This window comes from Maniola jurtina, chromosome 3 (genome assembly GCF_905333055.1).
Source record: "Maniola jurtina chromosome 3, ilManJurt1.1, whole genome shotgun sequence".
In the NCBI taxonomy this organism is placed as follows: domain Eukaryota; kingdom Metazoa; phylum Arthropoda; class Insecta; order Lepidoptera; family Nymphalidae; genus Maniola; species Maniola jurtina.
This window is the reverse complement of record NC_060031.1, coordinates 7,108,394-7,122,902: the sequence shown is the minus strand read 5'-3', so window position 1 is coordinate 7,122,902 and position 14,509 is coordinate 7,108,394. Positions and strand designations below refer to the sequence as shown.

General features: G+C 35.7%; 1 protein-coding gene across 2 annotated transcripts; it reads left to right on the top strand.

Annotated features, from left to right (window-relative positions):
* The first annotated feature begins 321 nt into the window (after nt 1–321).
* Nucleotides 322–6,207, top strand: LOC123880630 (NECAP-like protein CG9132). 2 transcript variants are annotated; one of them, XR_006799306.1, is made up of 6 exons: nt 322–621; nt 692–897; nt 1,669–1,850; nt 2,470–2,645; nt 3,380–4,687; nt 4,732–6,207. XR_006799306.1 is itself a non-coding variant. In XM_045928842.1 (5 exons), exons 1-5 carry the CDS (start codon nt 536–538, stop codon nt 3,441–3,443), a joined length of 714 nt encoding a protein of 237 aa, XP_045784798.1. In that variant the 5' UTR covers nt 322–535; the 3' UTR covers nt 3,444–6,207. The 2 variants fall into 2 exon arrangements, 1 of the variants encoding a protein (XP_045784798.1); XM_045928842.1 differs by having other exon boundaries at nt 3,380–6,207.
* The last annotated feature ends 8,302 nt before the right edge of the window (nt 6,208–14,509 follow it).

Here is a 14,509-nt window from a genome sequence, read left to right as displayed (position 1 = left end):
AACCACCCCAAAAAGGCAAAGCACGCCCGCCAGCTAACATCAACACAGACGAAGTCCTATAATATCTCTATGGATGCGCTGTATTATTTATAATATGTATTATACTCTTTGTCTAAGCGACAGCCATGCGACCAAATTGTCCCTTGCATGCATCTGCATGCGAGAGCCATCGATATATTATATATCGATGGCGACAGCCGACTCAGAGATAGGGAACCACTCTCTGCCTTTAGACTGGTATATAGTGATCTGTGCTCTCTGCTACTCTGTGTCACAATCTGTGTCACGTCACTTGTGTCAAAGTCATTTTTTTTGTCAAATATGTCAACTCATTTGTCAAGTGGTTTGTCAAGTACTTTTAAAGCTTTGCTTATATGCTTTTCTCTCTTGAATCTCGATTTTGGAGAATTTTAATGTGATTTTGCAATAGGTTTGACTTCGAGTGATTTGTTATTTTACCGGAGAGAATAGTAGCACACCTTCATATAATAAATAGAAAAACTTGTTATATGGTGGATACTTCAAAGTGTTAAACATGGAAGCGTATGAAAGTGTACTGCTCGTTAAAAATGAAGTGTTCGTTTTTAAAATACCCCCAAAACAAACGAACAGAGGTTACAGGTAAAGCAATTTTGTTTTTACTATCACTAAATAATATTGTCTTGTGTATAACAAAATATTTGTTAAATAGGGCAGCTGATTGGAATTTACAAGAGCCACAATGGACGGGGCGTATGCGTCTCGTTGCGAAAGGTGACGAATTGGTCATGAAATTGGAGGACAAAGCAAGTGGTGAACTGTTCGCAAAATGCCCCATTGATAAGTACCCTGGATTAGCACTTGAGGCTGTTAATGACAGTTCGCGATATTTTGTTGTTAAAATACAGGATGATAATGGTAAGTGATAATTGGTTGATCTCCATACAGCATTAGTCCGTTTTTCCATATTTTTTATTTTCTTAGTTATTTTCCTCATCTGTAGCAAGCAGCATTCACAAAAATACAACACCTCTTTGATTTGTTGATATTGCAAAGCTATATGACCAGTCTTTATTCAGTGTTTCCTATTGGTATTGACATGTTTAGCAAGGAAATGTGGACACTGATGGATGGTTTGAAAAGATTTCAGCTTTTTAATACTGCAATAATGTGTCACCAATTAATTAGCAACTTTTCTGTAAATACAAAAATAAATACTTACTTATGAATGTACTGTTATTCATAGGTAGGCTACAAGATGACACCCCCTATTTTGTCTGTGTTAATTTAGGTTTTTTAAAATCCCATGGGAACTCTTTGATTTTCCAGGATAAAAAGTAGCCTATACCCCTCTCCAGAATGCAGAGCCATAGCCTGTAGCCATATATAGGCTATAGCGAAGCACTAGAGTTCATCAAAATCAGTTAAATTGATGGATTAGCAAAGCAAAATGCAAGACAGGGACAGACATACTTTTGCATTTATATAAAGACATAAACATGGACAACAATGAATGTTTGATTTACTACTATGTACAGCACATCAACAAGCTCACCATTCTTTATTACTTTTATATCTATTTTGATATCTGTATAGGCTAGATTGTAATCCTAATAAAGTACTGCTGTCAGTACTTTATGGTTATATAAAAAAAATCTGTGGAACTCAATACTTATTGTCATGTTCTAGGGCGCAGTGCTTACATTGGTTTAGGGTTTGGGGACCGATCAGACTCCTTTGACCTGAATGTAGCTCTCCAAGATCACTTCAAGTGGTTGCGGAAAGAGCAGGAGGGTGATCAAGGCCAGCAACAACAACTGGACCTTAGCTTCAAAGACGGAGAAACTATCAAGATTAATATGAAAATTACTGTAAGTAATAAATGTTATATAAAAGGATACATAATTTAATTACAGTAGAGACACGATTAAGGACTAATTGTTGTCATAAAAGAATTTTATAACAAACATAATAAATAATTTAATTTAAAAGAAAAGCCTATTAAATCTTGGAAATAGGGTTAATTGTCAAATAATGAGAAAAAGATGCACAACAGTAAATTCGGCATGATGCCACTAGTATTAATTGCAAGGGTGTGAGAGAGATAGTGAAAGATTTGGAAAGATTTGTTTTGAAATTCAAATAAACTTTCACAAATGCTTTTGATCTGTCTCAGAACTTATTACTGGTTTGGAATATCCTTTTATGAGATCTTGCTTATTCCCTCCACACATAAAAAAGGTTTCATATTAAAGGGATGCACTTATGCTAATTGCCAATTCAAGATGAGACATGCGCCAGAGGTGTAAAATTGTGTTAAAGATGTAAGTAAAATACCTCTTGTTAGGCATGTCGATTCGCATTAGAAAATATAGATCTCCGATTCGATTCACATTGAATATACTAGAATCGATTCTTGTTTAAATAGAGCATTAAAAGATCGATTTTCGACTTATCGATTTTAAATCAACATGCCTACCTCTTGTTCAGAAAAAGGATGGAAGTGAAGGTAGCAGACCGCGTCGGGCTGGTACTGCTCCTGGGGGTCTGCTGCCACCACCCCCCGGGGGCTCCAAGCTGCCCCCTCCACCTTCACCACAACATGTGCCAAACCCTTTTGGAGCTCCTGCTACAAACACTGAGTGGGGAGACTTTAATTCAGCTAGGTAAGATCAATTATCTCATATTATCTATATCTATACCGATAAATAAAATTGAAGTGACTGTCTGTTTGAACGGGCTAATCTTCAGAATGGTTGGACCTATTTTGACAGGACTTTCACAGACAAGTAGAGGATTAACCAAGGAGTAACATAGGCTACTTTTTTAACCGACTTTAAAAATGGAGGAGTTGTGTTTTTCTACCTATGCACTGATATCTCCGAGATTTCTGAACCGATTTGCGTAATTTTTTTTAAATCGATAGTGGAACTTTCGATATTGTTCCATTAATAATTTGGATTCCAACTCCTCAATCCTGATGCTGCAGGGGATCCGACCAATCCACGCGAGCATCGCTGCGGGCATCAGCTAGTTTACTAAAATAATATGTAACAGTATACATAGGGATCAGGCAACACCTACAATGCCTCAAATGCCATTAAAACTAGCCACTGTATTTATTTTTACCAGATCCATGTAAATAGTACTTGTGGGTAATGGGTATAGTATTTGAACATAATTTAGTAGCTAATAGGCAAGATATAAACTGCTAGAAGCCATAAATAAACCTCTATTGTTAAATATTTACAAGGTACCTAAATCCTAAGTAAACCTAGGTAGTAACAGATTTTTTTAAGATGTCTACCTTTTAAATATCAACAAAATATTTTCGTATCAACTGTTCAATACATACAGAAATGTTAAAATACTTGTTAACAACATATTGTTTGTATTTCAGCGCTCCGAGCCCTCAAGCGAAACCAACTACACCAGCAAACCAACAAAACTGGGTACAGTTTTAAGTGTATAATATGTCAAATATACTTCATTGCGGTGAGCAGGTTGTGCATTGCACAATACTTATACTACTTACTTAATATGACATATCCATCACATAAACTTTTAATTTACATTTGAATATCAATAAATATTTGTTGTCTTCTCTATTGCCTTGTATTTTTACTGGCATCTGCATTATGTACCAGCTTAGTTACACGAATTAGCAGTATTTAAAGTTTTATTCAAACTAGGTTAATGTTCATTCTGGTCAATAACGCCACAAATCACAAAATACAAATCTTATAAAATTGAAACGATAACTTTTCATATCCTCTCTTTTTCCTTATCACAATGCAACACTAGAATCACAGAAGAATGGTAGAATCATAGATTATTTTTAGAACTAAAACGACGATTATATACATAATTATATATATATATATATATATATATAATTTAAATAAACATGTAAAAACTGCAAAGAAGTAGTACAACTCATAAATCATAAATTAGAAAAATTAAATTGGTTTTGGACTTGTGACGTTATTGTACTGAAAATGGAAATGTCTTTGCATTGTTAATATTGCAGTATATCTCTTTTAAAGCAGGGTTCTAACGATTATTCTGTGAATTTCAAGTTTTTGAAATACCTACAAATGTATTTATCAAGCAAGTCACTTTTTTTTGTCACATCATTTTATTTGATTTGCTTCTAAGAAAGTTCACCAGTTTCAATTTTTACGATTTAAATTTTGTACATAATATTATAAAGATACCTACCATATTTTTATTAAAACATGTAAATTCTTTACCATATTCATAAAAATAAATAGACAACTTGCCTGTTTAGTACATTTTCAATGTAAGCGTTTTTGTGAACGCAACTTAAAATAAGCTTAAGTTAAATAATTATGAGTCTTTCAATTTTATTATTTAATCATAAATTATTAATTATGAGTGTCTTTCTTTTAGAATTTAAGATTTATTTGATTAACATTTAACATTCCTGTTTTATTAAAATGTGTGTTATTTGGCCAATATATTATCGGAATTCACTATCAATAAAATAAGTACCTATATTTTGACCCAAAATTATGATTACACTATTCACACTCAGTTCCGATTATGAACTAAAAAGCAAGACAAAAGTTGACATCTATGTAGCGCATATTGCTTTGCTCAGATTTTTAAAACGAGATAGATTTATGTCAGAGGCTAATCTGCCTCGTTTGTGCGTCTCTAAGCTTCAGGGAGGGTAGTTTGAAACGTTTTAAGGGTTCTGTACCTCGAAAGGCAAAACGGAACCCTTAGTTGCTAATGTGCCTACACGCCGCATGGCCCACAAACAGGCCTCTCTCCTTGTCCTCGTTGAGGCCATATTGCGGGCCATCATTGCCTCCAGGAATTCGACAACTCTCTGATTAGGTACATACAGTTTACACAAGCAAGCAAACGTACAGTGACCGGCAAACAATTTGAATAAATGCTCAGGATTGATTTTCCGTCTTTTTCTACCGCGTGGGAGCACGCGATTGGTTTATCAGTCTTGCGTTATTTCCCGCGATGCGCTAACTTCCACTTTTTGCCCCTTTTTGGTCATGTTGTTTGCCGGTCATTATACATGATTTAATTATTAACAAACAAAGATAAAGTAAATAGGTATTTTTCTACTACTTCTGATATTGTTTAATTGTAATCTACATACCATTCATTCAAAACAGATAATAATTGTACGTGAATGCATTATTCATGCCACCTCTTACTGCGCAATCTTATAACATAAATATCTGTATAATTATCGTGTAGTTTGATTATTTATTAGGTTAAAATCGAAGATTAAAGGACTAGTTACGAGTAGATACGTACATAAAATCGGCTTGGCATTAATCGGTAATCGGATTTCGCAATGTATCAACTACGGTATTGCAATTTTTATTCATATTCTTACGCTGTACGAAACTATATATTATAGTAGTTACCCCTGACTTTGTCTATGACTAGTTTTTCAATTCGCGTGAAAAGTCTTTGATCTTATGACAGAACTAGTAACCCGCAGCTTTGTCTGGTTGGATTCAGTTTTTCAAAAATTCTGTGGGAATTCATTTGCTCCATTGCCGCGTGACTGAAGGACAAACCAACAAACGATATTTTAATGTGAAGCCGAGTTTATATGTAACGTCCTACCAGCTCACATTATTGTGTATGATGTACCTATTTAAGATGTTAAAAGATATAAATATCATTACTATCTGTATATTATGTAATACTTAAATAGTTTAATTTTTTCATTTATCTTAGGTGTAGGTAAAGAAATTATGGCTCTACACTTTATTGTTACTAAAGTTCATCGCAGACGACTGATATTTATGTTAGTCTGACAAAAGTCGGTGTAAATAGAACACAGGATAAGTACTGTAACACAGGTGTTCCACAAAAACGTGTTTCTATTTTCAGAGTAAGTATGACCAACTCGATTCGATTTGATAACATACAAGCAATCACGTTCACGTTGATAGTTCAGTGTGAAGTGTGTGTAAAATCTGACACCTCTTACCATCTAAAAACCGCCGTGTCGGATAAATATCGGTTGTCCGCGTTAGACTTAACTGTTGTTAAAAATCTGCATGTCATAGACAAACTCTATGTAAATAGCTTAAAAGTGAAGTGATAGCTGTGTAATGTTGTACAAATGTTATTATTTTTCCTAAAATAATAAATAGGTTTGTTTGGCGTTCGGTTTAAAATATACAATAATGTACAAATGTAATAAAGAAAAGTAGCAGCTAATATCATTTTTATTTACCATCCTTGTGTTCCTAATTGATTGATATTTTATGTAGAAATCTGAGCATATTAAGTAGTAGGATGTTAGAAGGTCGATAAAATAATATTATAATATATGCCCGCGTGTTAAAACATGCTTTAACTGATTGTGTTATTTATGTCTTAATCTATGCACTATCCACTGAAAGAAGTTAGAATAGGGCTCTCTCTGTTACGTAATCCCATGACGTAAATGATATGAGACGAAAATCTCAGTGGGCGTTTACCATTTTGAGTCATATACATACATCCTTAAAACATTACCCTCCTTCGTAGGCATGGCAGTAGGATAAAAAATTAGAAAAGTTTACCACCGTTCGTCACGTTTGAATTTTTTTCCACGCTAGCGTGAAAAATCGATATTTCCACGCAGCCTTCAAAGGATAAAGAAGCCTTTATCATCATTACCAGCCTTCACCAGAAGAAATTACCTTTTCAGTTTTATTAAATAAATAATACTCATTCTAATTTAGTTCGTTAAATTATAAAAAAAACAATGAACAAATAAATTCAAAAGGCAAAAACCCTTTCTCTGATTTCCGTCTAAATGCGGTTACGATCGTCTTCTTTCAATTGTGCGATTCCATATCTTTCCCGATCGATATTCAATCCATGTTCGTTTATTACCTACTTCCGGAAATCCACGCTTGAGAATGGGTAAGTAGGTACTCTATAATCTATGCTATTTCAGTTGAAGGTAATTTCTTGAACGTTTGCAGCGGGCGTAAAATTGTCGTTTGGTTTCTACTTCGTAATGCATACCTACCTACTCCTATAGATAAATACTACTTGAAAAGCTATACGTAGGTATAAACTATAATATTATGTAGATAGGTACCTAGGTTCTAATTACAACTTTCAATGGTAAGTAAATCTTGAAATGAATTATTTATCATAACTCATAATTCCTGAGCATGATTATCGATCAAAATGCACTAAGCAGACCAGAGACAATTCAGTAATTATAAATTGCCCCTGCCGGGAACCGGATCCGGGACCTACCATTCATAAGACCACAACGCGAACGCTCACCACTGCGCCTGGGAGGTCGTAAAACCTACTATAAAATGGTATATTACTGTTGTTGTACCATGATAAAAAATGTTCATTCAATTCAACCATGATAAATTCAAAGTTGCTCAGCGAGCTATGGAGAGGGCTATGTTAGGAGTTTCCCTGAGGGATAAGATCCGAAATGAGATTCGCAGGAGAACCAAGGTCACTGACATAATCCAAACTATTAGCAAGCTGAAGTGGCAGTGGGCAGGCCATGCCTGTCGTAGAGGCGATAGCCGTTGGAGCCGGAAAGTCCTTGAGTGGAGACCGCGTTTAAGCAAGCCTAGTGTGGGACGCCCTCCAGCACAATGGACCGACGATATAAAGCGGCTGGCGGGAAGTGGCTGGACGAGAAAGGCTGAGGACCGGGTGTGGTGGCGCTCTATAGGGAAGGCCTATGTCCAACAGTGGACGTCCACAGGCTGATGATGATGATGATAATAAAAAAATGTAGGTATTATGCTCTTTATTTAGTAGGTAGAGCGGTTAAAGGACCTTTGATTACTGACCGAGAAAACACGACTTGAGTAGACTGAAGTCTTTCACTCGAGTAATCATTATTAAAGGCGACTTTGTTGGCTTGCTCGCTGAATTAAAAAAGCTAAAACGCCTAATATCAAAGAATATAGGCGAGTGGTGTTTAACTCCCTTCATTTTAGTTTAGGTTCCTTTAATATACAACCCGATTAAGGATTATTATCACTGATCATACGTGACGGTAGGTGGTAAGTGAAGATGCAGCCTAAGTTGGTTGAAAATTCGAGTAGGTCTTGCAATCGTAATGTTCCTTACTCGATACTGCGTGGTCATATAATTAATTTGCTAATCACAAAGGTCCGCTTTCAGCTCTTTGAAAGCTTCTAGTTATACAAGAGCAGCACAAACATTAGTCATTCAATCACGGCTAGCATTCGCAAAGCTTTGTAGTACAGACCTCACACACCTCATTTAGTAGGCATGTGCCTAACTGCAGTTTTGTAGGTAGGTACTCTTTCATTAGGAATCTAATCTACAGCATGATCTACAGTTACTGTTGCGTAAAGAGAGCTGTAGGTAGGTAGGTACACCTAGGGGCAGTCACTTGCTGTACAATGTAATAAGGTCAGTGTATGCTTTTAGCTATATCCGCTCTATCAGTAAACATGTAAACTCCGGGCGTTGTAAATAAATCATTATTAACATTAATAACAGCTTATTAACATGATCTTGCAGAAACAAGAAGCCCATACTTAACTCGTAGGCATTTAAAAAGCGCAACGAACTGAGTCCTTTTTTGAAATCGGTTAAAAAGTATTACAGCGATTTTCATGATAAGTAGATGTCGATCTCGTATCACTATTTTTTCAGGAAGGTAAGCGCATCTTGTTCACCAGCCTTATCCAATAATAAATACACCTAGGTAGTCAAGTTTAAGCAAATACTTACTACATTTTATGGAGAGGTCAAATGTGTAGCTGCCGTTAGGCTAATGTTTATTCAGACAGGGTCTCTGGTGACCGAATCGAGTTACGAATCTAAATGTTTGTTTGTTTATTTGTGCTCTGCAGCAGCTTTACCTACTGTTTAAAAATTAATCTAGTCATGGGCTTATTTGCCAAGGGCAGATGGTAGTCGCTTCGTGTAAAACTTACATGCTTTTTTATCGGGATGATGCCCGCGATTTTGTTTGCGTAAGTTTCGGTTTTTGAAAAATGGGAACTCTTTGATTTTCCGGGATGAATAGTATAAAAAGTAACTTAGATCACAATATTATGAGCTTCAAAAAAGGCAATGTGTTTAGGTTTCAGAAGTGTTAAAGAAGGGAAGCAAACACATTAAGGAATGATGTTGCAATTTGTTCGTGAGTCGGCTCCGCTGTTAATAATATTTCAGACCGCGCGTCGTTGCCGTCGAACGGTTGGTAAAAGCTTGTGGGTCTATAATATTATCTCTTTATACTGTGGCTATGTTATTAATTTTGTCCGCTCATTCGATTTATTCTTTCGTTTACTGTTAAGTTATGTCTCTTCTCGACTTGTCGTCCACAGTTGGATAGGATGCTGCACCTCTGCCGCTTGTCTACGATCCTTAATTTTTTGGGACCCTCCAACTCTTACTTAAAACTTACATTTAGTCAGTCATTAATAAAAATATTTCAGTGTGATAATTTGGGATGTATTATCTATGACCAAAGAGCATTTTTCAAGATTTATAGTCCCACCTCGAATTAGAGGCCTGAGATTAGTGCCATAGTATCTAATCTAATATTATATTGTATGCACCTAAGTAGGTACTCTTATCTAGGGTGCTTGCGCTACGTATGCACCTGAGTTAATTAATCTGCCTCTTAAGCAAATAGTGACTTGAAACTTGAGTAAAGCACGAATGGTGTATGTATGTTTCCTCCGACCACCTTCGCCGCCCGTTTACGGTTACGCCGGCGCTACGCCGACCTTTCAGTCCTGAAAAGTTTTTAGTGAAAATCACTCTCTAGCTATTGTTATCCGGTGGCCCATGTCGCGAATACGATCGTCTTGCGTCTTGTTGTGTTACTCATCAATCAGATAAAATTTTAATTAATATTTTTGTAGGCTTTATAATTTTTTCAGTAAGTTAAATTTAAATTAAGTAAAAAGGTAGTTTATTATGAAAAGCGCCCAAAGTTGAATCTGCCTGCCGCCAGGCTATGCCCCTAAGAGTCTAAGTCTAGTCTAAAATTTAAATAGGTAAGTAGGTGTACCACTGGTTGAATGTAAATGCGCATATAGTTAGGCAACCATTATACCTACTGTATACTTTAATACATATGAGAGTAATAGGTAGGTAGGTACAGAATGGAATTGTTTATTTACAGGACACGCTCGTGGCTCCCTAACGAGTGAATAGAATTACAATGGTGAACATTTTGTTACAAAATCAAAGTCAATCCGGTTTTTTATTTAAGGAATTAATGTGAATATGCTGAAACACGGTGTTGTAGTATTGTGAGTTGTAACAACGGAGTCGGAGTCAAACATTTATGAAAACGTATGACCTACCTTTAGGCTCATAGAGATATAGTTTGTTTGGTGCCCTGGCGCATTTCGGAATTCGGTGCGAAATAGGTCGATCGTTGTCGTTGCGACAGATTGCCAACCAACCGTACCTACTGTATTAGCAGGGCTATTTTGTAACTTTCACATTTTTGTTTTTTTTTATTCATTATAGCCAAGCGGTTGACCATAATCACACCTGATAGAAAGTGAGGGTGTGGCCTAAGATGGTATGCGTTTACCTAGAAGATGCCTATTTTCGTTAGATATTTTTAGCGATTCGATAAAATTAGGTCACAAAAGTGTGACCGTAGAGTATTGTGCTCAAATTCAAGAAGGTCTTGTCCTGTACAATCTATAACACTACAAATAGGTAGGTATGTACTCTATTTCGATCGTGAAAAGAAGGCGAGAAGAGAAAAACAGAGCTTTTCTGAATTATAAAAAATGAGCTCCTGATTTATTTGGCCTTAGAACTTCTAGAATGATACCATTGATGTCGGAAACAAGTAGTATAACTTAATTTAAAAACAACATAAAACTACCTATTCTTTATTTGTTCTCTCTGAAAACAAGTATTTTATAATAAGTAGGAACTCTGAAAATCCGAAATGTTTTCTCAATAAATAATACAAAAAATCATGTCCCCATTGACGCATACGAAGTAGCGAGTAGGTATAAAATTGTTTGAAAATTGTTGCTGTAATTTAGCGTAGTAGTAGCGAGCGCTGCACGGCTGTTGCGTCCAGCGAAAATTACATTTCACGGTTGGCCTGGCGAACTCCGAGTGTCGTGGATACCTACCTAGAACTCGTTTTTAACTTCAATCTAAGGACAGCATACAGTTTCTATAATATAGGTATTCAGGTATCTTTTTATAGAATAAGTAGGTCAGTAAAAGACCATTTTTAGGGTTCCCAACGGGTCTGTAATGCAAACTGTGGTATTACTAAGTTTCCGCTGTCTGTTCATCCGTCAGTTTGTCTGTCTGTCAGGGGGGGGGGGGAGGCGTAACTCGGGATATACATCTCGGTGGAGAGTTAAAATTTTCAAAAAAAAAAAGTGTTATTTCTTGTACGATGGTACGGGACCCTTCGTTTGTCCGACTCGCGCTTGTCCGATTTTTTATTGGTTTGGACCGATTTACTTGATTCGCAAACTCAGAGTCAAACTAATTAGTTAGCCAGCTTTGATCTAGGCACCTAACCGAAGGTAGCCAGGTAAGCACTGGCAGGTAAGTAGAATGTAATGCGCGATAATGTAGGCAATAGGTATGTATGTAGATATCTACCAGTTACACAGTACTATATACGTACCTGCCTATAAATAGTATTCTTGCAAATGCAAAGAAAACTTTCAAAATAGAAATAGGAACAAAGTAAACATTAGTTAAAATATAGCTGTCTGGTTCTACAGTTTATTTTATAACTATTCTGTATGGATCTATTTTTATTGTAAATACCTACTTACCTATTTGTTATGTTTATTTGAACGTGGTTTTGTATATAATTAAGAACGTTATATTTTAGTAGACGGTGTATTACCTAAAAAAAAAATAAGAGGCCAAGAGGAGGTAGCCCCATTGAAGTGGTCCAATCAGGACAGCACCACACTCAGTATAGCTATGTCCACGTTAGTCTCCACAATGGCAAGGACAGATGTGAATAGAAGAATCGTGGAAAAGAAAATTATCCGTGGCAGAAATCGCGACCCTCAGCAATTGACTATGGTGACAGCGGGGAAATTACATAACATTATGGTTGTGAAGCTTTTTTTTTAAAGTTTTGGTGTGGAAACTTTCGTTTCCTTGATTTATTTATTACCCTACCGGCGTCCTACGGATTAGCCGGATGAGACGGATCGATGTTCGTGAAAGGATTTAAATAAAACTTTAGAAGTAGGTAAGTAAAGTTATCTTAGGATCCTTATCACATAAGTTGCAATTCAAGAAAAACACTTGGAAATAACTTTTCTTATGTAAAATAATGTTGATAACTTATAGAAGTTCATGACTCAAATAGAAAATGTTGATTTGAAGGTAGGGACACATCTTACAGAAACGCCATTATTTTTAATCACCACATGGCTGTTGATGAGCGATGTGGTTTTCAGGCTAGGCTTAAGCTTAATATTAACAACTAGCTGACGCCCGCGACTTCGTCCGCGTGGATTTAGGTTTTTGAAATCCCGTGGGAACTCTTTGATTTTCCGTGATAAAAAGTAGCCTATGTGCTAATCCAGGATATTATTTATCTCCATTCCGAATTTCAGCCAAATCCGTCCAGTGGTTTTTGCGTGAAGGAGTAACAAACATACACACACACACACACACACACACACACACACATACAAACTTTCGCCTTTATAATATTAGTGTGATAGTGTGATAGGTAGGTAGGTAGGTATAACCTGCTGATGTTCTATCTCTTAATCGTATCAATGGTTGGTCAAATTGGTTGAGAACTTTGTGAAGGTATATAGGTAAGTAATAGGTACCTTTAGTTTTGAATGGAGGAAAGTACTTTTGCTGCAAAACGGAGCATAAACGTCCCCATTTGAAACTTTCACAAAGTACCTATGTTAATATAATAGGTCTGTACATTTTCCATGGCGCGGCAGAAAGCGTTACTACTTGTTTTTTGATATGTCCTATGTATAATTTTGTATATTTAGCTAAAATAAAAGTTACATTGCATTCAGCTTACCTGTATTATGTAAATGCGCTGTCTGGATTCGATTCTAAAGTTACCTAAGTAAAATACTACCTGCAAAATAAAGCAAGTATTGGATAGTATAAAATTCATACTTTATTCATAAGATAAATGAGATTACTTAGATTTTTAATGCCAGCTGGGTTTAGTTAAATACGCGGGACTGAAATGCGCATTAACGAGGCTAATTTGGCCCCGTTACACACCAGCGGAAATAGGTATAAAATCAAGCACAATGAACAAAATCTCTATAAGCGTCAGGCGTAAAAAAATAACGTTTTTTTATTGCCAATGCGGTTTTACTATTCCCCCGATTCTACTCAAGCCTATAAAAGCTCCATATTGCATTAAACGTATTGATTTCCACTTGGAAAATACAGTAATGGTCCAGAATGTGCGAACGATAAACATTTATACTGCAATGAAAATCCCGATCCAAACCTTCATTTATATAGAGTTGTTGGATTGGTGTTGAATATTTAAGGCTTTTATTTAACGGCTAAAATTAATACAGTCAATGATATCTGTAATCGTCGATAGGTTACCTAGCTACGTTGTTATATTTTTTCAAAAATTCTATGATATTTTTGACAATAATTAACAACGTCGCTAATTAACTTATCGACAAATTACGCATAAATTGATTAGTTATTTATTAATTTCGGCCAAATATGCTCCAAATCAAAACATAACAATTGATAAATCACTTAAGTTTGTAAGTCGATGAAGCTTCGTTTTGGTCACGAATCGACTTATTTACTTAGTGACGGCACAAAATCATTATAAATCAATTATTATTATATCGTCTAGTGCTTTTACTTTACCAATAATATTTTAAGTCTCTTATTTATAGCAGTCACTACGTCCACCTAGAATTATTTTGGTTGCTTTTCCAGTGGAAGACATTTTCTGAGATAAAAAATAGTTTGTATCCGCCTCAATAATACAAGCTATCTTATCTCTGTGCCACATTTCGTCAAGATCGCTGCGGTGGTTAGGTTAACTGTAGGACAGTCAGACAGACACACTTTCGCACTTATAATGAATAGATAACTTTGGAAATATGAATAAAAGTATCTTTAAAGTCTTCAAAGATAATACATATTGCTTAAAATATGACCACAACCCATTAGGTACATACCTACATGGTTGGAAGTCATAATTCTTATTCTAGGTTCTAGTAGGTACCTATACTTATAATTTCCATGCCACAACCTCAACGATGTGTTAATGGCGATTGTCTCGTCAGTTCACTTCACGTTAACGATTATTTGACCACGTTAACTTTTATCAGCCAAACAGCATTATGGTAAGTTGAAATATAAGTAGATACCTGACGTGACTAGAAGCTTGTGGCCAGAGATAAAATCACTTACATTTAGGTAAATAAAAGTAAGTTGTCTACATGTTTTATGTGCCATCGTCAATAGGGCAACATTCTTCTTTTTTAAAGTAAGGATAAGTTTATTTTTTAATTAGTATTTAAAA